General features: G+C 37.4%; 1 protein-coding gene across 4 annotated transcripts; it reads right to left on the bottom strand.

The window, feature by feature from the left end:
- Positions 1-12,648: 12,648 nt before the first annotated feature.
- LOC109214041 (vacuolar amino acid transporter 1-like) lies at positions 12,649-25,713 on the bottom strand. Of its 4 annotated transcripts, none has more exons than XM_019377913.1 (13): positions 25,511-25,713; positions 25,189-25,402; positions 21,508-21,791; positions 20,495-20,709; positions 19,914-19,937; positions 19,645-19,825; positions 19,340-19,559; positions 19,124-19,259; positions 19,029-19,048; positions 18,787-18,932; positions 17,520-17,563; positions 13,649-13,711; positions 12,649-13,035 (listed from the first exon to the last, which is right to left on the bottom strand). In XM_019377913.1, the coding sequence occupies exons 2-13, from the start codon at positions 25,374-25,376 to the stop codon at positions 12,943-12,945; spliced, it is 1,614 nt and encodes a 537-aa protein (XP_019233458.1). In that variant the 5' UTR covers positions 25,377-25,402; positions 25,511-25,713; the 3' UTR covers positions 12,649-12,942. The 4 variants fall into 4 exon arrangements, with proteins under 4 accessions (XP_019233458.1, XP_019233459.1, XP_019233457.1 ...); XM_019377914.1 differs by having other exon boundaries at positions 25,189-25,388; XM_019377912.1 differs by having other exon boundaries at positions 25,522-25,713.
- Positions 25,714-25,932: the final 219 nt, after the last annotated feature.

Below are 25,932 nucleotides of genomic sequence, written 5' to 3'. Positions count from 1 at the left end.
AATGACTTATAGGCATTATTTCTAATGCAGTAATGAATAAACTTATAGACAGGATTTCTAAATGCAGATAAACTTATAGACATGATTTCTAAATGCATAATGAAATGACTTATAGGTATGATTTCTAATGCAGTGTGATGGCAGAAGTAAACCTAAAGCATGATATCTACCCTATATGCATAACATGAGAGACCCTCCCCATTTTTACTATACACCCCATAGTTATTACAAATTATTACAACTTGAATGAATCCAGAAAAGTAAATTACATCAGCAATTAAAATTCCAACAAAGGAGAGCCTAATTCAGACTCCTAGTCTGATACATGAAATAAACCAACTTCCAAAGATCAGATTTCCAAATCCTTTCTCTTATTTGGGATGTGCCAAAGTTTCGAGGAGCTTCATGAACTCCAGGCAGTGCTTACACCCCAAATATCATTACGGAATTATAGTGCAGTGTGGAAGGGCCAGCCCTCAAATGTCCAAGTTCAAAGGGAACTCAAGGTCCCAAGGCAAGGCTCATAGGAGGGGGGGGGGGGCAGAACTTAGAGTCTAAGAGTAAGTGTAAGTGCAAAGGAGGAGAAATTAGGGAAGGCCATGGCAGGCTGGTGGTCATGCCCAACAATTGGGATGCTAGCACACCCGTGACCAGCCTGTCAGCTTTAAACTGGGAGTTAGGACCTATTGAAGGTCAGGTTCAAACCTGGGCAGCAATTTGGATGCTGCAAGGCCGTGAACATTAACTCAGCACACATAGGGGAATGGGGTGTGGGGATTCATAATAGAAGCAAGATACAAGGAAAGAAACACATATAATTTAACTACTGAACATGAACAGCAAAGTAGGCAAGAGTTTAGCAACTGTAAAGTAAACACATAGGGAAGATGCTGAAACTAAAATTAGGACATACTAGTTTCAAGGAACAGTAGAAAAGCAGTAATCTTGTAAAAGCCAAAGTGCAGATAGGAAGACAGAATACTTTTAAGTGAGAGTTCAGAAGGGATTGTGAAATCGTATAGTTTGAAGTGTGTTCAATCGTGTGTGCCTTGTGAAAAAAGGGTCGTGTATTTATAGTGTGCAAGTCATGGGAAAATAATTGAAGACTGATTGTCAATCAATTACATAAGACTCCCTTTAATTAAGGGATTCAAATTCAAACGGGTATAAAACAATAAAGGAAAGAAATTAATCAAACGCTTGTGTAAAGCATGCAATTGAAGGCAAATACATAAAGGTTATTTAAGGACAGGGTTTCTGAAATACATGGTTGTACAATTTAAGGAAAGAAAATCAATTAACAGCCACGAAATCACAAGGCCTGAGATTTGGTATGAATGAACCAAGTCAGAAAGATGGAAAAGGTTTTAACTTAAGGAAAATCAGCAAACAATCAATTAGACCTATTAAAAAGGAATTCTGAGTCAATCACTAGTTTGAAAACCTTTTTGAAGAAGGATTCATCACATATAAACCATACAGACACATTAAACATGAAAGAAACTTGTCGAGCCATTGTAAAATCAGTAGGAACTCCGGTGTAGGAGAGTTTTAGCAAAAAGTTCAGAATTGTACAAAAGATGTCAAAACTCAGTTCAAAGACTCAAAGTCAGTCTGAAGGAGTTAAGGGTTCTAAACAAAACCTTAGTTCACATAATCAAACCTCGGCGGAATCCCCAAATTCTAGGGTTTCCACCTAGCATCAAATACAGGGATGAGGAGGCAAGTAGTCGAAACAGGCTCAGAGGTTTCCTTCAGGAACCCATGAGAAAACATGCAAACACAGTAGAAAGAGTAGAAGAAACATGCTTAAGGTTTTTTTTTTCTAGAAGAAACCTAAACAAGGATCAGTAGAAGGAAAATAGCAAGGAACAGAGTAGAAAGGTATAGTATAGTAGGACATAGTAGAAGAAATACCAGCACATAGTAGAAAGCACATGAGAACGTAATATGGAAAACATGGTAGAAGAAACACAAGCGTGAAGCAGATAAAACACAGTAAGAACATTCAAGAACGGAGTATAAAACTCAGTAAAAGAACATACAAGAACATGGTAAAAGAAAAAGTTTAAGAACACAGTAGAAAGCAAGTGAGAACATGATATAGGAAACACAGTAAGAGAAACAATACGAATAACAAAGAAGAAAATCATAAAACACTTAAACACTTTCCAGAAAACCCTAAATCGGAAAAGAAGGGTTTTGAAAGTAATTTTCAAAAGAAAAATTAGGGAAATCGTTTGAAAACTCAAGTAGAGCATAGATACACAACAGATCTAAAAAGAATCGGAGAAAACCTCGAAAGGTTAGGGTTTCAGAAGAACCCTAGAACGAGAAGGCTTTGAAAAGTCACCGATCGGAGTCGGAGAAGGTCGGAATCAGACTCAGAAGGCTAGGATACGCCGGAGCAAGGCCGGAGATGGCCGGAAACCTCGAGTCGGCGAAGGTCTGAGTGAAGACCTTCGAGGTCTGGCCTCGAATCTTCAAGTATCAGGCACATAGGAGTAATAGGAGGTGAGTATAGGCCATCCATGGCCTGAGAGGCCATGGATTCCGGTGAGTTGGAGGTTGAAAATGGTAGAAGGTGATTAGGGTTTCAAGAACATTCGAGAGAGTTTGAGAGGGGGAGGGTATTCAGAGGCGGCTGGCTAAACGAATAATGGGGGATTAGGGTATGGTGGGGAGTTAAAAATGGCAAGGAGGAATCCTGGCCGTTGATCAAAATGATCAACGGCTCGGATTAAAAGCAAAAGCCGGGCGGGTTTTTGGATTGGGTTGGGGCCGGGTTAAAAACGGAATTGGGCTGGTTTAATTGGGGTTGGGGTTGGGTCAGTTTAAGGGTTAAAATTGAAAGGAAATGGGGGCTGTATTTGAAATAAGATTAGGCTAAATGTTAAATAGCCAATTTTCCCCTTTCATTTTATAATAAATAGTAAAATGATTTAAAAAGCAAATTGAAAATACTGAAACAATTAATAGTATATAAACATTAATTTAAAAATACTGGACCCAATTTTACAATTACAAAATGCTATTAATCTCAAAGTAGGCTATAATTGCAATTATATGCAATTTAGTCTTTTAAATACCAAATAAATTTGTAAAAATATACCAAAATCACCTTAACTATATTTTTGTGTAAATATGAGAATAAAATAAGTTATTAATCAAAATGATAATTTTGGGAATAACTATTGATTTTTGCACTGCTAAAAAATGGACAATAAATTGATTTTAAAATCTTTAAAAATTAGGAAAAATGCCAAAACACTGAGCTATTCTTATATATGCATATATATGCTATTTTGAGAGTATTTTGTATATGAAAGTTGTATAGGGAAAAATTGGGTATCAACAAGGAGAGAGTACGACCGCATGGTGTCCCTATATTTATTATCTCGGATAGAGGAGCTCAATTTACAGCTAACTTTTGGAGGTCCTTCCAAAAAGGATTGGGGACTCAAGTAAGTCTTAGTACAACATTTCATCCCCAGACAGCCGGACAAGCTGAGCGTACTATTCAGGCACTGGAGGATATGTTACGAGCTTGTGTGATAGACTTCAACGGTAGCTGGGATGATCATCTGCCGCTTATTGTTCGCATATAATAATAGCTACCATTCCAGTATTTAGATGGATCCACACGAAGCTCTTTACAGACGAAAGTGTAGATCGCCTATAGGGTGGTTCGTTGTTGGGGAAGCTACGTTAGGAGGACCAGAATCGGTACAACAGGCAATCAAGAAAATTAAGCTTATAAAGGAAAGGCTATTAGCAGCTCAAAGCCGTTAGAAGTCTTATGCGGATAATCGACGACGAGACTTGGAATTTCAGGTTGACGATTGGGTATTCCTAAAGGTATCACTGATGAAAGGCGCTATGAGGTTCGGAAAAAGGGGAAAACTTAGCCCTCGGTACATTGGACCATATAGGATCATACACAAGGTAGGCCAGGTAGCATATGAGTTAGAATTGCCCTCGGAATTGGAGTCTGTCCATCCGGTTTTTCACGTATCTATGTTACGGAAGTGCATTGGTGATCCTACCCGAGTGGTGCCCGCGGATGATGTACAGATTACAGAGGAATTATCATACGAGGAAATTCTGGTTGCCGTTCTAGACCAACAAATCTGTAAGCTACAGAATAAGGAGGTAGCCTCCGTGAAAGTACTTTGGAGAAACAACAATGTGGAAGAAATGAGTTGGGAGGCCGAAGAAGACATGAAATCTAGATATCCTTACTTATTTTCTCCTCCAGAGAAAGGTCCGACTGAGACGTCATAACCTCAAGGTACGTGTATTCTTCTGTTTGGTTGCTGTCATTGGTCGTGTGAGGCCATTGTCGTTATTGATGATTGTGGTCCTATGTGGCATTGAATTGTTAAGCTTCCACAGGGAAAGTTGGTAGTAGTGTTGTTACAAAGGCGACTCTGCCAAAGTTATATAGATCCCAGGGAATTAAACATTCGAGGACGAATGTTTCTAAGGGGGAAAGGATGTTACATCTCGCGTTTTCGTACGTTAAGAGTTTCGTCTTCAGTTAATTGACGTAGACTCGGGGATGAGATTATCTTGAGCTTAACGTATTTATGCTATTTATAACAAGCGATAAGTAAGTGTCATGAAGCATAAAGGGTACACGAATTAAAGAAAACGAGTTTCATTGAAAGTGGCCGATTTAGGATAAAATACGGGTCGAGTGATAATACCCGATAATTATGGACTAGTACCATGCAAGGTACCATATGACCACGATAGTATGATGTATAGAGTATATCAAAAATAAGTAAAATTTTAAGTAATTTGAGACAATTCTTAATTTTGAGGGTAATTGATTAATTACCGTGTAACGAGACATTACCTAATTACCTATAAGTGGATAAAAATTAAATATCTTGCCCCCATCCCTCGTGGAAGCTAGCCACATTATCAAGAAATGACTAAGAGTCCTTCCTTGATTAGGTGTCACAAGGATACAAATTCCTTTCATTTTCAAGACTTTGGATATCAAAGTCTTTCAAATTCCTTTCATTTTCAAGACTCTGCATTGAAAGACTTGTGGAAGAACGTTAGCCATCCATAACTCCTTCAAACTTTTCATTCTCAAAAACACATTAAAGATCATATTTTATACTTTAATCAACGTGACTTCTACAATTCCAACAAATTCCAGCTAGAAGTTTAGAGTTTTAGCAACGGAGAAATTTTGCGGTTCTAAAGAAGTACGGTGCAACTTTTTCCAAGAATATCATACGAATTTTTCCCTATTCCAGTATGTTAAGGCTATCCCTTCTTTTTTTTTTGCATGGTCCAAGTTATACAGAAGAATGAGCAAATGCACAGTTTTCATAAACGACTCTATTCATAGAAATACTAGGGGTCTCTTTGTTCTTGATTCCCCATGTGACATATTATTATATCTTCTGTTCATGGGTCTCAAAATAATACGCAGTTGATAAAGTTTATCCGAAAAGAATACTGAGATTTTTAACATATTTTCATGCAATTGATTCATTTATGCATGTACATTGACCCATGACCAGACAACGTTATATACGCGTATTTATATGTATATATTTATGTATATGGGATATAGGAAAAAGGTTACGGCGTTATATACGCACCACCACCTGATCAGTTGGTATATGTTGATGATGTTGCCCACAGTAGCCGAGACGATATGAAGGGATGCCCGACATTTATATGCACATGCATGACATTATAAATGTTTCAGAAGTTACAAAGTTATTCAGATTTACAGATAGATTTCTTTATTCCATGTTTCATCTATGTCTTTTACGTACTGATTTTCATGCCTTACATACTCAGTACATTTTTCGTACTGACGCCCTATTTCGCGGGGCCTGCGTTTCATGCCCGCAGGTGCAGGTAGGCAAGTCGACGGTCCCCCTTTCTTAGGATCCTTGATCAGCGAGAGTTGGCGTGCTCCACTTGATCCAGAGCTGCTTTTGATTTTGGTACGATATGTTTGTATATAGATATATGGGTATGACGTGGCTCAGTCCCGTCTTTGTACAGTTGTATTTCTATTAGAGGTCTGTAGACAATTATGTCCAGTTGGATAATATGCGGCCTTGTCGGCTCGCCCACTGTGATCCGCACGTTTATGTATATATGTCTTTTGGACAGGTTTTAATTGCACATGTTACTCTCGTAATTCAGCAGATATTATTCATGTTTATATCTTAGTCACATGCTTAAGGGTGTTCGACAGGTAGGACTCGAGCACTTGACACAGCGCATCGGTTTGGATCGCGACAGCCATCATAGGGTTTGTAGTAATACGAAGAGTAACTTGTATAAGTATTCTTTAATACATTTCTGTCTTTAGATCCCATTCCATCTTGGAAATTGCAATAGTAGCTACTTGATATGTCAAATCAAATTGTTATAAGCGAACGCCTCTTTGTGGTTATACGTGAATGAGACATCTTTAGTCATTTATCTAATTAAAACTGATACACAATATATGAAATGTGTTCCTGTACAAATTGCTATCGTATTATTTGCAGTGTAGAAACCTTTTGTAATTTCTTAAATTAGTGACAGAACATCTTACGTTAACATTGTCAACAATAAGAGAAGAACAGTGGCTATGACTTTCAAAGTCATTATTTTTGTTGTGTGTGTGTGTGTGTTTTTGTTGTCTTCCACTAGACTTCAATGTGAATCTGTAGGAAATAATTATACCACTGTTTATATAGACTTACACATATATTCTTTAAGTTCTTCTCTGAATATTTTAATATTTAGAATACTAGTCTTATTCCCTATTATTCATATTCTTCTACAAGTTATTGTGACATATGTTATCACATTGAATAATTGTACCCATTCTTATTATTTCTTTGGTCCTATTTCAGACATGGCTGAACAAGGATAAGTTCGAATTACTCCAAGTGGGAGTTCTCGAAGTCTAGGAAGGAGACAACATAGAAAGATGCATCGTCGCAGAACTTACTTCTATAATGATTCAGACTCGAAGCCTGAAGTCATCATGAATGTCCTGAGAGAGATACAAAATGAGTAAAGGGATCACAGAGCTGAGCAAAGGGAAGGTAAGAAGAAATTTAGGGAGTTCAAGGAATTTAAAATGGTCCCTCATGCTTCCACTCATGAACATGTACACATTGTTTAGTTAAAAAGAGCTTAATTGTCTAATTACATAGAGATTATTGATTGGCAAGCGTTAGCTATTTTAGCAGACTCTCTTCGAGAGCCTTGGAGTGAAGTTTTAACTGATATTTATCATGATATTTGGCCTAGTGCACCTTTTAGCGTATATGTGCAAGAGTTAGTATTCATTTGGTATATATATGTCCTAGCAAACATGTAAATTGTTATTATGTGTTTTATTTTAATGAAACTTTAATATATATTTTTTGTTGTTTTTCTCACTAGTTGCTTGTATTATCTATTATTTTGTTTTTTAATGGACTGAGACTTGAAATGAAGCGCATACAACAACAAAAACAACAACAACAACTACGACCCAGTAAAATCCGACTAGTGGGGTCTGGGGAGGGTAGTGTGTACGCAGACCTTACCCCTTGAAATGAAGCGCATACTAAAACATAATTTTAATATTAATTAAAATATTTAGATATAGATGATGAATAGAAATATAGTGACATTTCGATTCTATATTAAATATAGAATTAATATTATAATTAATTTTTTTGGGCGTGTAATCACATACATAAATTGACTGAAGTATATATTCATGAGTTAAACTTGCAATATTAGCTCTAATAATAGACATGACATCAAAAAGTATCATTACCGACTTGAACAAGGGTGACAAACTGAATGGTGAAAATTACAACATCTGGAGTCGTAAGATGTGGTATGTACGCGAATATCAAGATGCTCTTAAAAGTATTAACCTTGTTATGAGTCACCCAGAGGGGGGGTAACACTGCCCAACACAGGAGGGATCTGGAAACTTATAATATTTTTAAAAAGAAAGATTGCACTACACGTGGAATTATTATAAGTTCAGTTGCTGATGATCTCATCCATGAATATGAGAAATATTCTACAGCTCAAGCCACGTGGGAACATTTAAGAGAGACATATGGCGGTACAACTGTTACTCGCCTTAGACAACTGAAAATCAAGTTTGATACGTACAAGAAGCGTCATGATCACAATTTCAAGCAACACTTAAGGGTGATTTCAAACATGAGTGCTCAACTAAAAGGTGTTGGTCATGTTCTGTCCGATAAGCAGCAAGTTTAGGCAGTGATCCGGTCTCTCCCCAGTAATTGGGAACGTTTGAAGGTTAACATGGCCCACAATGACAAAATCAAATTTTTTGCTAATGTTGCCCGTCATGTAGAGCTTGAAGACTAGCGACTTGGTGCTACTAAAGCTGTACTTAGTGCCTTTGAGGCAGAATTAAGTGGTACAAAGAGTTCAAGCTTCAAGAGAAAGGAAAAGTAAAAAAATAATAGAAGGGTAAGGAGACCGGAGAAAGATTCTCCAAGAAAAGAAACAAGCCAAATTCCAAGAAAAAAACGATTCTACAAGAAGAGACAAGAGTAAGATGAAGTGCTACAATTGCCAAGTTCCAAGGCATTTTGCACGTGAGTTCACTGAGCTGAAAAAGGTAGCATTTCAAAATGCGTCTCTAAGTGCTATATATGTTCTAACATTGTTTTACACTGAATTTTATCCTGTGTGGATTGTAGACTCAAGGATCAACGACCATGTGAGTCGTGATAGAGAATTTTATATAGAGTTTTGTCGAGTTTCACCTGGATCAAGGCATGTATATGTAAAAAATAATGCAAAGCTTGAAGTCAAAGGGATAGGCACTTGCAGAATGGACATGTGTGGTGGCTGATCTTTGATGTTGCATGACGTCTTATATGTTCCAGAGATTCGATAAAATTTAGTCTCAATGTCTGTTCTTCTAGATTTGGATTTCAATTTTAACTTTAGTTGCAATGGTTACTCTAGACAATATTTTTTTGGTTGGACATCGTTATGATGGTTAATCCTTCTACGTATAACTATTATGTCGATCACTATGTTATGGTATGTTATTCTAGTAATAATGCCATTGATGCTGTTAAATAGCATGCACGATTATGTCATATAGGGCAGGATTAATGAATAGATTGGCTAAGAAAGGACATTTAGGTTCTTTCTCTAAAATTGAAATGCCAACTTTTGAAAATTATTTTGCCGAAAAGATTATACCTAAATCATTTGGAAAGTCTAAGAGAGCTGATATTCCATTGTAATTAATATATTATGATATCTATGGTCCAATGAATGTGAGGGCAACGTTTGATGCATTATATTTCACTACGTTTATTGACGATTTCATGCGCTTTGGTTATGTCTAAATAATTTCTCATAAATATGAAGCACTAGAATGCTTTAAGAAATATTTGAATGAAGTTGAGAATCAATTAGACAAATGGATTAAGACCTTAAAACAATTTGAAGAATTGTGTAATGAAAGCTATCACTAGACAGTTAACTATTCCTTACACCTCAACAAAATTATGTAGCAGAAAGGAGAAGTATAACACTATTAGACATGATAAGGTCCATGATGGAGTAGGAAAAATTACCTATATCCTTTTGGGGAGATGAGTTATTGACTGCAACCTACATATTGAACAAAGTGCTTTCTAAATTAGTTTCTTCCATTCCGTATGAGCTGTGGACTGGTCACAATCGACCCTTTTGAGTATTTAAGTCTCGTTCCCCTATTTTTTGCCTCCTTTATGTTAAATTGTGGTTATATGACTTGCGGGAGTAGTTGGTTTTGGTTTCGGGTAAATTTCGGAGTGAAATGGAACACTTAGTCCCAAAGTGGGAATCTTAAGTTGAAAGAGTTGATCGGAGTTTGACTTTTATATAGATCAATCCGGTCTGGAGTTTTGATGGTTCTGATAATTCTGTATGGTGATCTTGGACTTAGGAGTTTGTCCGGATATTTATTTGGAGGTCAGTAGGTCGTTTCGGCTTGAATTGGTGAAAGTTAAAAAGTTGAAGGTTTGGAAGGTTGTGAAGCTTGAGCGGGAGTTGACTTTATTGATATCGGGGTAGGATTTCGATTCCAAAAGTTGAAATAGGTCGGTTATGTCATTTATAACTTGTGTGCCAAATTTGAGGTAAATCGGAGTTGGATTGGTACAAATCGGCATTAGTTTTGGAAGTTGGATGTTCATGGTTTTAATATGCTTGAATTAGGTTTGCGATTTGTTGAATCGATATTGTTTGATGTGATTTTAGGCATTGAGTAGGTTCGTTATGTGTTTTGGAACTTGTTGGTATACTTGGACGGGGCCCCAGGGGCCCGGGTTTGAATCAAATTGAAATTGGGATCAAATTTGGACTTAGAAGATTGCTGAAGTCAGGTGTCATCGCACCTACGGTGGGAGTGGCCGCATGTTCGGTCATGCAGGTGCGAGGGAGTCGTTCCAGGTGTGAGATGGGGCTGGGTGAGCTGAGTCCGCAGGTGCGCAAGCGCACGTGCGAATTTCATTCTGTAGAAGCGGAGTATGGCCTGGTGACTTGGGACTGCAGGTGCGGTTGTTGCTCGCAAAAGCAAACGCGCTGAAGCGCCCCGCAGAAACGGAAGTACATATGCACTTGGTGGACCGCGGAAGGTAGAATCAGAAAAGGCCTAAAAATGCCACTCAACTTTCAGAAATGGTTTATCCATGCCATTCGTTAAAAAATTGCTATTTCCATGCCACTGCCGTTAAAGAAATGGCCCATCCATGCCATTATTGACTAACGGCTCAATTTTTATTTGGCCCATCCATGCCACTGCCGTTAGTCAATAATGGCATGGATGGGCCATTTCTTTAACGGCAGTGGCATGAAATGAACATTTTTTTAGCGGATGGCATGGATAGACCATTTCTGAAAGTTGAGTGGCATTTTTAGGCCTTTTCCGAGGTAGAATTTTAAATAGGGAAAACTCACTTCTAAAATACCTAAGCGCATATTTATTTTGTTGAATGAAAGAAAAAAAAACCATTTCTGCCAATTCGAATAACCTACCATTTTCACTTTGTTCTTTTTTGTTTTCAATGTTTAATCATAAGCTTTCACAAAGGAAGAAACTCTGTTCTTTTTTGATGCGGTTATGTATACATTTTTTTTTTTTTTGGATTTTATACATGATAAATTACTTGTAGCTACTTTCTAATTAACCAAAACTTTAAATGAACTCCTCATCCTGTTTGAAAAATATCTTTAACCTACTTGCAAATTTTATTTTCAGTTACATAAACTGCATATGGCATTATTAGGATGACTTAGGAGTTGCTTACATAGCTGTTCTTTTTAGGGGATGGTTTGGTAGGGTGTATAAGAACAGTGCGGAATAGGGTGTATTAGTAATACATGGATTAGTAATGCAAGCATTAGTTATGCAGATAGTATTTCTTATCTACTGTTTGGTGTGGTGTATTAAAATTATAATGCATTGCATAATTTTTAAGAAAAATAGTTGTTTACAAAAATACCCTCCATATTCTCTAGCTTTAAGGGAATTTAAGGATAATTTTGTGAATAACCATACTAATGCATGCATTAATAGCCTTGGTATTACTAATGCCATGGTTTTCTATGCATTACTTATACATAGGATAATACCAAGTATGATGTATAACTAATACAAGTATTAGTTATACACAAGTTAAAAAAATATACCAAACAAGGTATAAGTAATGCATAGAGCTGATGCTTGCATTATTCTTTCTAATACCTACTAAACAAACGACCCCTTAACATTTTCGCTGGATGGATAATTATTAAACGTCCGTAAAAATTGCATGGGCGCCCTATTTGGTCGCCCCCGTTTAACCTATACCTATATTTTTAAAATTATTTAACCTATACCCTAATTTTGACAACTGCAGATCCTGCGACCTATTCGCTCCTTTCTTCCTCCTCTTCTTTTCCTCTTCTTCTTTTCTCTCTCAAACATGTTATCCTGTAAGTTACACATGTTATCATTTCTGAAAATTGGACAAAGCGACAAATCAAAAAGAAAAAAAAGACTCGCTGCAGCCTCTCAAACATTAATACATCCCAACACAAAGTACGTAAATAATAAAACAAAAGTTTATTGTCAAACTCGAAGAAGCAACAATTGAAGTTTGGGACTGCAGGGCCAGACTTCAGACATTACCAGATTAAATTTTATCTGATGTTTGCAACTATCATGCCAGGAAAAATTATTTGAAGTTCAAATATAACAAGCTGATTTTATCTGAAGTTTGCACTACAAACTAAAGAACTTCAGACAAATAAATTTGCACTACAAACTGAAGAACTTCAAACTAATTTGTCTGAAGTTTGCACTACGAACTGAAGTTTATGATTGCGTTTGCTAGTCAGGCCAAACTTCAGACGAAAATATCTGAAATTTTTCTTTGATAAGGTCACACTTCAGGTAAAAAATTCTGAAGTTCAAACTTCAGACATAAATTCTTGCTACTTCAGGCCCCGTATGTCTGAAGTTACCCGAAAAGTCGGTACGCTTGAATTTTTTTTTGCAAAGTGGGTATAATTGTGACCCAAAATCTGGGTATAAATGCAAATCCCCCCCTATATATATAAAAAGAGAGAGACTAACCCGTTTCCGGCAAATTGAGTAATAGATTACATTTCATAATGGTTGGCATGACATAAGTGGAAGCTAACCAATCCAACTAAAAGGCAAAAACCTGTAGTTAACGCCAAGATAGTAACAAATTTTGTGGAACACCAAATTCTATAGAAATATCCAGGAAAGACAATGACGAGACGGCAGAAACAATTTAGAAACTGATTAAAGAACGTGAGTTCTATGAATCATTATATTTTTCTTGCTCCGTACTACCAAATTAGTAACACAACTCAGGCTCCCCACATAATGCTTTACATGGACATGTTGCAAATATTTCAGTATTCCTCAGCAAGTCGTGACAGAGAAGTGTATGTTCCCATGATCGCGCTGACAATCCCCAATAAGACAATGGCTACACTGAGTATGATCTGCATTTGCTAAAACCATCAATTAATGAAGAAATAGCAATTGACCAAAAGACATTTAATGTTACTAGTCAGCTTTACATGTAATTGCAAGTAAACTCTAGCTAGTCGAATTTGCAATGGTGAACCACCTATTATTAGCTAATCTTGATTCTATTTAGAATCATCATAATATTATAACACAGACTCAGCTGTTCAAGAAGAGAAGCCAACTAGTATGATGGGGTAGTCATGGGAATAACCAAGTCAATGGATGAAATGGATTGGGGCCTGCAAAGGAATTCTTTAAGACATAAGTGCCTCTGTGTTCGTGAAGATCTACCGGTATCCATTGAAGTGAAATCCGCTTCAGCATCATCAACAGTCACGCAGAAGAAATTATGTGCCAAGTCTCTCCAAGAATTTACTAGAAATAGGAGTTTGCAATTTTACAACAGCAGCTGACCCCAATGAACTTGCCACTAAGTTCTGCTTTCTACAATTCTACTCTGATGCCACTATTGTAACTCAAGAAAAGAAGTAACCCGAAGTAATCCACTTCTCTTAATTAGCAGTGGGATAAAATTGAAAGGCTTCAAAGCATGAAAAAGCACGACCACACCTGAGCAATGATTACCTGATTATTTGTAGCCTTATTCCCCAAAATTTTCAGAAAGCACAAAGTTGGTATAATTACCGCCTGCATCATCAATCAAACACGTGATACAAATTGATATCTCTCTAACAGAAGCATTCAAACATTTACAAGTGTTTGTTTGTGTGTGTATATGCTTGCGAGTAAGTGCCCCCGAGGGGGTGCACGTGAGAGAGAATAGAGAGCGTGTGTGTTTGAGAGAGAGAGGGGTGTGTGTGTACTTTGCCGTTTAGTAAGTGAGATCAATTACTGAAGCACCTCAAAAGTATCAATGTAGTGGAAAATATCGATGTCTCAGTTTATATTGTAATAGGATTCATGATATAGTTCATAATGCATGAGAAAGGGAAAAGACATAAGTTGCACCATGTAGTTGCCCCGACAGGTCAGTTATACACTTAACCTTTATGAACGACCTAATACACCCCATCCTTGTCGGAAAAGAATTTAATATCTCCATGAAAGATGATGTGGCAAAGAAAAATTTTATCTTCACAAACGCGAGTGAAGAGCAAAAAACATTTTAAAAACTGATTATATTATACATGTGTCAAATTTTATTGGACATTATGCACCTAATACACTTAATTAATTGTGGGCGCTCTTTTCTTTTTCCGTTTCTTCCCTTTTTCTTTTTCCTTTTGTTTCTCTGACTTTACTTCTCGCTCCTCCTCCTTTTATTTTTCCACCACCAGAATCTCCATATTTGTCGATCCCTCCTCCCTTTTCCTTCAGTGATATGATATATACTTTAGGATAAATCACACCACCAAAACCTGCCTAGAAATAACCTTATGTCACTTGTACTAACCAGCATAATTGATTAAGAAGCTTCGTGACAAGCGAAATAGCAAAGGTTATACTAACCAGCAAAATTTTAGGCGTACTTGAGGCTAGTGGAGAACAAAGACGAGGAGGAGAAGAAGAGGAATAGGGAGTGGTATAAGAACGTTAAGAAGGAGGTGAAGTTAGCGGATACGGCAGTCAAGACTGCAGCGTTTTGACGCATGTATGAAGAACTGGGGGCCAAAGGCGGGGACAAGAAGTTGTACATGCTATCCAAGGTGAGAGCGAAGAAGGCTCGCAACCTGAATCAAATGAAGTGCCAAAGACGAGGAAGACAAGTATTGGTGGAAGAGACACTTATTAAAAGACGATTGCAGGCATACTTTCATAAGCTCTTCAACGAAGCTCTTGAACGAATAAGAGGATACGAATATTGTGTTGGATGATTTGGAGCACTCTAAGAGTCATCTAGACTTTGGGTATTGTAGGCGTATTAATGTTGCAAAGGTTGAGGGGGCTATGCGTAAGATGGACAAGGGAAGAGCGACTGGGTTAGACAAAATCCCGATGGAGTTTTGGAAGAACGCGGGCGGGACAGGCTTGGAGTGGCTTACTAGGTTGTTTAACGTTACTTTTAGGATGAAGAAGATGCCCGAGGAATGAAGGCGCATCACAACGATTCCGCTTTACAACAATAAGGGTTATATCTAAAATTTCAACAACAGTATCAGTATCAAGTTGTTGAGCCATACCATGATAGTTTGGGAGATGGTGGTGGAAATGAGGGTAAGGAAGAGTTTGTCTATTTCTTAGAACTAGTTCGGATTTACTGGGGCGATCGACTATGGAAGGTATTCACTTTGTAAGGAGATTGGTGGAGCAGTAGAGAGAGGAAGAGGGACTTGCATATAGGGTTCATTGACCTAAAAAAAACTTACGACAAAACCCCTAGGGAGGTTCTATAGAGATGCTTGAAGGCTAAAAGTGTTCCTGTAGCGTACATTAAGGTGATTAAGGACATGTACGATGGAGCTAAGACCCGGGTGAGGACAGTGGAGGAGATTCGGAACACTTTCCAATGATGATGGGGTTGCACCAGGGATTAGCCCTTAGCCCACTTTTATTTAGCTTGGCGATAGATGTCCTGGCGTGTCACATTCATAGGGGAGGTGCCGTGGTGCATCTTATTTGCTGATGACATAGTATTGATTGACGAGACACGAGACGATGTTAACGCGACGCGAGAGGTGTGGAGACAGACCCTAGAGTCAAAAGATTTCAAGTTGAGCAGGACCAAATAGAATATTAGGATTGCAAGTTGAGAGATATGGCGTATGAGGCGTATGAAGACGTGAGGCATGATTCACAAGTCATCCCCAAGAGAGCAAATTTCAAGTACCTTGGGTCAGTAATCCAAGATGATGAGGAGATTGACGATGATGTCACACACCGTATGAGAGCGAAATGGATGAAATGGAGGCTCAATTCCTGTGTTCTGTTAAAGGTAAGTTCAATAGAGTGGTTGTTAGACCTACCTTGTTGCATGGGGTAGAATGGCAAGTCAAGAAATCACATGTCCAGAAAATGAAAGTGGAAAAAATGAGGATGTTAAGAAGGATATGTAGGCATATTAAAAGAAATAATATTAGGAATGAAGATATTCGGGACAAGGTGGGAGTGGCATCCGTGGAGGACAAGATGTAAGAAGTTAGGCTGAGATGGTTCGGGCATGTGAAGAGGAGGGGCACAGATACCCCGGTAAGGAGGTGAGCCTTGGTGAGCATGAGAAGAGGTTGAGAAAGGCCGAAAAAGTATTGAGAAAAGTGATTAGGCAATACATGATACAACTTCAGCTTATCGAAGACATGACCTTTGATAGGAGGGTGTGGAGGTCGAGGATTAGGGTAGAAGGTTAGTAGGTAGTTGAGCGTATTGCCTTTCCATACCAGTTATATTAGCATTATTCTTGTACTTCTGTATTTGTAGTTTGCTTTTACTTCCTGATATTTCTTTCGCTTTGCTTATTCTTTTATTGTATTATTGCTACTGCTTGCTGCTACTACTTCTTTTTTATCATTCCTTGAGCCGAGGGTCTATCGAAAATAGTTTCTCTACCTTCACAAAGTAGGGGTAAGGTCTTTGTACGCACTACCCTCCTCCCGACTTTGTGGGATTACACTGATTTTGTTGTTGTTGTTGTTGACTATTGAAAACCCATGAAAATGCATTAACAAGGGAAAATTCAAATTAAACTATATTATCCCACCTGATGTTCGCCAGAAAAGTTTCTCCTGCAAGCTTCCGTTTTCTCTGGTCAACCTCTTACCACATTCATATCTCTCATCTCAACCTCCTTTTTCTTGGTATTACAATGCCAAAAATCATCAACTATTAACTTGCAAACTAATTTATAAAGTTGGAATATTGGGGTGAAGGATGGTACTGGACGAAGGGAGTCTAGGGGAAGAGATTTTGACAACAAATATAACGATGGAGACGAAAATTAAAAAAGAGAGAATAAGGAAAAGTATTAAAATAAGAAAAAGTTAAAAAAAAAGGGGGAAATTTCAAATTGAATCTAATATGGGAATACGTGGCGAAGACATAGGGAGAGTGTACAACACCATCCACCATGCAACTGGTTGTATATATCTCAAAGAGGTATTAATTCACTTCAGACAAGAATAAGGGGGATTAGGTCGCGCGTAAAGGTTAAGTGTGTAACTGCTTTTCAGGACAACTGTAATGTGCAACTTATGTCTTCTCCTTGAAAAATATTCATCACCAACTTAGCTTCTCGTATAAAATATAGCGAGATAACAAGCAACTCTAGAGAAACACTTTCCTCAATGGGCATGTTAAGAAAGGGAGGTCATTTGAAATACAACTTATCCAGAGGGAAGTTACATCTTAACAAATATTCAATGCTTTAGAAGTTTCAAACCACTCCAGCAGCCAAATTATCACTTACATATATAGATGACTGACCAGTTCGCCAGAGAGAGAGAGAGAGAGAGAGAGAGAGAGAGAGAGACTTCCAAGTTTACATACAGGCCGTAATACTTACCATGAGTACACTAAAAAGAGAACCTATTAGAGCCATCACAATACCTGCATTTTGAGAAGGACGTCTCAGTATAATCTAGCCATGAAAAGATATACTAGAACGGGTGAAAAATGAATTCAAAAGTTCTATACATCTTCCACACCAAACGTCACTCATGAAACATACTCTAGTGGTATAACAGATACATTTAATAGGACAGATCTAAATTAGCTGCAATAGGCCAACTTCACGGAGTTCCAAAACTCCTAACTGCTTCATTTTTAGAAAAGCCATCATCATCAAAATTTTATCAATTATTACTTCACAAATAGCCCTGTACTAAATAAATAGTCAAATTTCAAAATCTCAATAAATTAATTCTCCATTGTATTAGGATACATAAACTAAGGTCGATAGAATTCAAAGAAAAGGAAACCAAAATGTGTTGAGGGGTACATTTGCAGGAACAACTTTAATAACAGGCCAGGGAGACCAATCTGAGTATAATCTAAAGGATTCATATTAGCTGCTGCAAAAGAATATAATATGGAAAACAGTAAAAGAATCTTCATAAGAAGCAATCTACCATAGTAAATCATAGAAGATGGAAATAAAAGATCAAAGTGAAACCTTCAAACAACCCTAGGGCATTCAAGAAACCAAAGTAGACCTTTACTTTTAAGATTTCTCTTTTATGTATACTGCATTAGAGAATCATTTTATGATTCCTAGGAGTAACAAAATATGAGGGGTAAGGTCTGCGTACACTCAACCCTACCCGGATCCAACTTGTGGGATTTTACTGGGTTGTTGTTGTTTGTAGGAGTAACAGAATATGCACACAATATTCGGTTCATTGACTGTATAAAGGGCATCCTAGTACAAAGTTGCTCGTGTTCACGCAGCGTCTGGGGAAGGGCCGCACCCCAGGAGTGTGATGTAGATTGCGTACCATAACACAAGCGTTAATGGCTGATTCCACGGTTCAAACCATTGACCTATAGGCCACATGAAGACAACTTTACCGCTGCTCCAAGACTCCCCTTTTGATTCATAGATTGTATATTGTGTGATATTCGGGTTCAAAGAAAATCAGAGTACGCCGTACTTTTTGATATAATAAGCAGAGATAAACTGGTCAACTACCACAAGCAGCACATAAACAGCCATGTGCGCATATGTGTCAATAGGCAGCTAAATGAAACATAACAATTACAAAATTGATTATGAATAGTGCAGTCTGAATCAATGAACAAGAAAGACGATTAAACGGTTTAAAATAACTTACCAAAAAAGGGAAGAAGAAATGCAACACAAAGTGTAGATATAACCAATGCTGTCCTTAGGACAATGAAAAACCAGTAACTAGTAGCCAAAGCTGCAGGAAGCAACTCCTCAATACTTCTAGCTAACGGGTTCAGTAACAAGGAATATTTGTGAAAAGTTAAGGAACTCAACTAGAAATTGATAAGAACATTCACAACAATGAAAAAGCTTCTTAAAAGAAAACTTAATCTCATAAAAGGATATTTGGTAATTGGAGTTACTACCTGCAAATGAAATGAAATAAATTAAATATAAACTGATAATGACAGCTCTAAGGGAGGAGAGCAAACAAAACTCACTGTCGTCCATAATGCAACTTTAGAAACAAAAGCATGTTTTGGCAAATTCAGAGTAATCTGTGATTGCGTAGATTGACCAAACATAAGAAATCCCATGATTGCAGCACCACCGTATAAGAGAATACACAAAGTAAAGCTGCACAATTCCCAAAAACAAACATTATACTGGCTGTGAAAAAAAAAAGTGATCAATAAAAATCATAAAGCCCTCTATACCACACAATGACTGCTGTTGTAAATTTGGTTTTGTCAGCCATGGATTGATAAATATTTGGGAAAACAGAGTGCCCTGAATAGCAATAACCATAGACACCTATGGCAAATGGAATACCACTCCAATTTACTACTGGAGCCGTCTGACGAAATCCAATTTGATCTACCGTCCCAAGTAAGAAAAGACATATGACCACTAGAGCTGTCGAAATGAGACCTCCGACTGCAAAAAAGGGCAATGTAGTAAGTAGTAGTATGATCTGATAAAGAACTAAAAATGGGTAGCAGCTGTAGAACTATTTGGAAACCTGAAAGGTAAGAGATCAATCGTAAATCTTTCAACCAAACTGTGGGCAGAATGATAAGAACACTAATGATTGCAAACAAGTGCATGGAGTCCAATCGAGAACCAAACAAGTTAATGTGTGCTCCAGGGTATAGCCGCGTGAGATTATCTCCATCAAGTATGATAAATTCTACACAAGAGGACTGCAAGTCAAGAAAGACTTATTAGGAATTGAGCAATGTCAAACGAGACCAACAATCTGCAAATCCAGCTGAGGAGTGCATCTCTTACATATAGCTCCATGTACAAAATAATCTGCACCAAACCAAGAAAACCACGGGGTTAACATGCAGTAGTATAGACACCACCTTTTCATTATTGGCTTATATATAATTCTTACTCCACATATTTAATCCTTTCCACTTCATTGACTTTTTTAATTTTTCTTTGTTTTGGTTCTTTCCCTTCCCTCTTATTTCAGTCACCCGAAATGGCCAAGATTCTTTATGCCCTCAGATCATTAGTCGAAGCAATTTCAAATGAATACTTATAGTTGCGACTTCTGAGGACTTGTCAGGTAATTTTCTTAAAGAGCAAAGAAAAGGCATATTAATACAGGCTATAATTGCTGAGAGTAGCAAACATTTTGTCGTGCTAGTAAGCACCATGTTTAAATAAAATGAAAGAAAAGAGATATCATGGTCTTTGACATAGTAGCTAAATATCCCCTTAGCCCACTAGCATATAACTAGGTAATTAACTGTATATATCAAATGAAATAATACAAACCTCATGGTCTTTGACATAATAACCAAATATCTCCTTAGCCCACTAGCCTATAATTAGGTGCAAAGCTGAATATATGAACTTACAGATACTAGAATACGTCCATATTTTCCAAATGCAGCTTCTCCCATGTCCGGAAATGATGTAATTCCCTCTTTGCTTTCAAAGCAATATCGCATAAGACAAGCAGTATAACAACAGACTAATGCAAAAAGAACAAGCACTGCCATGCTTGCGCAACCTGCTTGTTTCACTGTATAAGGTGTAGAAAGAAGTCCAACTCCAGCCATGACATTTGTCCCTGTTGCATAGCATGAGAAGCCCTTGAAATTCCATAAAATAAAAACAATTCAATTAAGCAAAGAATCACTGGAATGTAATCATGACCAAAAAATTAAAGAAGAAAACCACTATATTGATAACAGGTGCTGCAAATGACGCAAAGGAATAGACCGTTCCCACTAAGGAGTCGTTTGGTAGGAGGTATTAGAAAAAATAATGCAAGCATTAGATCTATGCATTATTAATACCTTGTTTGGTACATTTTTTCAACCTGTGTATAACTAATACTTGTATTAGTTATACATCATACTTGGTATTATCCTATGTATAAGTAATGCATAGAAAACCATGGCATGAGTAATACCAAGGCTATTAATGCATGCATTAGTATGGTTAAAGACAAAATTGTCTTTAAAGTCCCTTAAAGCTAGAGAATATGGATGGCATTTTTGTAAAAAACTATTTTTCTTAAAAATTATGCAATGCATTATAATTTTAATACACCACGCCAAACAGTAGATAAGAAATATATCTGCATAACTAATGCTTGCATTACTAACCCATGCATTACTAATACACCTTATTCCGCACTATTCTTATACACCCTACCAAACGACCCCTAAGTGTAAACTTTTTATTTCATTGATTTTGTTCTTTTTTCATTTCAATTCATCTTTTAACCTTGTTCTATTGTTAACTATATATCCTCTCTAGAATTCTTCCCTGAGCCCAAATCATGATCAGAAATTGCAGATAGAATAACCATCCAGAAACAAAGGATTTTGCATTCCCAGAAGATTACAGTGATGATTCTAACCATTGAATATAGTTTGAACAAGGCTACATCCGTGGCTAATTGGAAGTTCTCCGGTGATCATACGTGATGAAACCTTTTCTGGCCATGAAACTTGTGATCTCCAGGGCACATCAAGGTCGCTTTTCTGGTGACTCTTCCCATCAATAGACAGCAAAGGGGTCTTTACACTCCAAACCAAGTTATTTTGACTAGAGATATCAGAAGTCGAATACTTAAAGCTGGCTACAGGCTGAAAGGATCCAAAGTTTGGTGATGCAGCAATTGTGTAAATATCCATAGACTCCCTGAAAAAAGAATTGGAAATGGAAAACAGAAGAGAATTAAGGCCCGGATAGTTTCGAACGAGTTGAACATAGATAAACATGTGCCTGTAATCCAACAATCACAAATTCTGCCTGTAATTGATGTCACCTGAAGTTACCATATGAATTCTAATTCTAGTACAAGCAGTAGCGCCATATGAGCAGAAACAAGGTTCATCCAGCAATAGCTTAACACAATAATCTAAATATTTTGATCGAGGTTTTAGTCTGTTCACTTTCACTTTTTCCAAATTTCATTTATACCTGGCAACATCCCAGAGCAATACAAAGATCAGAATCAATTTATCTTCAAATTTCCCACTGTATAAAACCTTAGCCTAAGCCAAACTTAAGAATGTCACAACCACTAGGAAACACCTTGGAGTGTTAACTCCAACTCATGCGACAAGCCCTACTCAGTAGCCTTTCTGCAATTCACTATGGTTGCATTGAAGTACTTCACAACAGTCCACGGCCATCAGCGATTTCTCAGTTCCAACAATACAAATATGAAATAGCTCATACATAAACATAGTGACAATAAGGAGGCATATACAATTGGAAAACTAACTTTTGTAAGCTATACAACATTTTGTAAATATGAATACTTGATCTTCTTTCTACCTTCCCATGGGAAAAAAATGGAATATAGCACATATCTTCTAATTAGTTGGAAATTCATAGAAAAAAGTTCAGTGTATACCTAAGCTACTACAATTACATCATTTGTAAAAATCACCACAACATTGACAAGATATAAAAGCGTGAACTAACTAGTGGGGTAACTAATGAAAATAACATAAAAAGTAGGACTAAACTTAAATGCTGAAACTCCATCCTGACTTGGCACTTCTTTAACACTTTAACACCATTGTACTACTTGGGAGCTCAAGGTACCACCATTTCGTTACATTCCATCCCCCTTATAGCAACCTTGTCCTCAAGGTTGGAATTGGTAACAGTGTGAAACCTCGTCTTCACCCCATGTAAAATCATCATCTGCTTCAAAATATTTGTCGAGTTATCAAAAGCTAGAAACACCAGTAGAAAGCCTTGGCCTCGCATCCTCGTTTCCATGTTACTATACATGCAACATATGGCCAAACAAACTTTTCTCGGCAACTTATCATTCTTATCACTCAGGACCTTCTCGTGAATATTTTTACCCAAATGATCATAAAAATCTATCAACCTTTGAACCTGACTTATACCTTTTCCAACACCTTCTCTAATTTTCCATATACTTTCTTTCCAACCTCCTTAAAGGACAAAAATGTTTCACCAGTAAAATGCTTGCAAAAAACAATTGCAAATTCTTGCTTATGAAAGATCACTCTACTGTAAAATTCTTCCATAGCATATTTTACTCCAATTTGGACATAATCATAATGAGATCTATCATGTGTGTCCTGTGAATATCTCGAAATCCACAAAAATATGGTAAAAACAGTAGAGTAGTTAATACTTTAATAATGAACTCTACAGGAGTCATCACCACCTTCACTTCCTTAACCACTGCACCAGTCAAATGTAGAAGCATGAACAACCGTATAAATCTTCTAACATTCACTCCTCCAGTAAATGTGCTACCAAAAGGATCAAACCTCAATGTAGTTTCATTTCTCCTCTCAACAAGACAATAAGTAGAGGAGGTAGCCACCCCCTTGTCATTATTTGCCACAGAGATCATCTCTGATGCCTTCCACATTCCATTAACTAATACCAAAAGAAACCAAAGAACCACAATCAAAATAAACAACCAACCCATTCTGTGTCTGTCATAGTGCAGTAAACTTAAGAGCCCAACTAACTGAATGACAAACACAACCATTATTATTTCATTGATTCTATTTGGATGACCCACAATATCTATTATATAGTAGTTCCTTGGCACCGATAACATAGTATCTGGATTGTACCACCATGTCTCGGGTTTGTACCATAACCTTGAATAAAGTGATTCCCTTGACAGTAATGGAAACATCATCTCGCTCCATTCAATCTCAATGGACAACAACTCCATAACAGTAAATGAATTAGGAACATGGAAAAGTTCACCCACCAACTTCTTACACCATTGCTCAACCATGGAACTTCCTACTTCCTCCACTGATAATAAAGTCTCATATCTCAAATAGCTCAACAGTGATATGGATAATCCAATCAGACATTTGTGAGATGGACCACAATAAAGAGACACACAAGACCATATCTGTAGTTCCTATTACAGCACAATGAGGGACTTGCCAGAAGAAGCTAAGAGCATTTGAGCCTTCAAATTGTTTACACGTAAAGACAACTTCCAACTCCCATGTTTCTACAGATACTCTACTTGGCTGAGTATCTGTTACTCCACTATCATCAGCGATAAGCATCAATATCCTAAACTTCAGAAGAGGATAAAAGGTTAATGCGCAAAAGACCAATGAACAAACATCATAGATTTCCTCATTTATCGGCCAGTATTCCCTTCTTCCGTAATATTTCTCCAAGACTTCAAATAGTACTGATCCTTTTCTATCCACCTTTTCTTACTGCAATCCATAAGGGCTCCAACAAATACAATCTTATTAGCCAACACCTTTGCCTGAGCGATTGTAGTTTCTGAACTATTTTCAGATCCCATAAACACAGTGGTAATGATTTGTTTGTCAGATACTTTGCTAACTGTTTGAAACTGACCGTCAGTGTAATGGCCAATTAGAAAGGCATCAGTTGTTACCTGCTCATTGCCCTTTGCAATTTCTTTTATAAAAAGCTGGCACATTGAAACAACTATAGCAGCAGTGGAGGAACTATCAGGACCTCCAGAAAGCGGAAGCAGAAAACCATACGCACCACTTCTTAGATAATCCCATAACCAACAAGCAAGTCTCAACATCCTAGGAGCTATTACACCAGCTCCTGAATCTCCCAAAGCAGGAAAACCAACATCAGGAAGTTTGCACCATTGAGAGCCATGAAACATTTTAATAGAAAACTTCCCTTGAAATGTATTGAAAGAAAATTTGGTTGGCCTTCAGTGCATAGGGAATCAACAGATGATGTTCCACCCCCTCCTATCCAACCACAGATATCCACAAAACTTTCGGACCAGAAACAGCTGTTTGTCGAGCCCACTACAGCCATACGCTTTATATGCCCTTCAACTGATATAACTAATAAGTAGTGAATACTCATCCATTTTCAGTAAACCAGCTGAAAATAAATCACAAGTACGGATATAAAATAGGGACAAGCTAGCAACTTTAAATTTATATTTGTAATTGAAAGCATCGTGTTGTTTCATTGAAACTGGGTCTGGGAGAGACACAGAGTACATATACAGAAATTGATATAGTTCAGGAACATGTATATGCAAGAGTAGAGTGTTACTTACCTGACACTCTTTGGCCACTGTTGAGAAACAAATGAAGAGGAACGAGAAGGCCTCCCTTCTCCTTCTTCATGCTCCTCATCTTCTGTCATGTCTTCCTCTGTATTAATATTACCACCTTCAAGATTATCATCTGATTCTTCCCAGAAAAACTCATCTTCCTCGTTTTCCCCGTCTTTGTTCCGCGCCATTATTATTTGCGACTAGCAAAATAAAACTAATCAATCAGAAAACAACAAGAATCATAAGTCCAGTTAGAGAAAGTCTTTTATATATATATATATATATATATCCAAGAAAAGAAAAACATTTTATGAAATAGTACATAGAAACGACCATGTGTTGAGGATTGATGGGTTGGAGGATTTCAAGGGTTTTCGGTGGCTGAGAAAGAGGAGGAATCACGAGAGGTGCTGAGGAAGAGACACATATACACCGACGTGCTGCTCCAGCTTAATCTATGAAACTAATTAATATTAACCTTTTTCCTCTTGCAAGTATAATTGACACTTCCACTACAGTACTTGTTAGGGTGGCTAACCGCGAACCTTACCACAATTTTTATACGTTCATGATCATCACGTGCCTATTCGATAATACTGCGAATTGGGACTGAGATTTGGTTATCAGTTACCAAATAAGACAACCAAATTACAACCACCAGTATTCACCTGCGCTTGTTGTATGGGTAAAAATTATCTTCTCGAAGTAGCGTGATAAAAAAAGTCCCACGTGGCAATTAAGATC

This window comes from Nicotiana attenuata, unplaced genomic scaffold, assembly GCF_001879085.1.
Source record: "Nicotiana attenuata strain UT unplaced genomic scaffold, NIATTr2, whole genome shotgun sequence".
Lineage (NCBI taxonomy): Eukaryota > Viridiplantae > Streptophyta > Magnoliopsida > Solanales > Solanaceae > Nicotiana > Nicotiana attenuata.
Note: the sequence above shows the minus strand (reverse complement) of the source record. Positions and strands in the feature narration are given on the sequence as shown.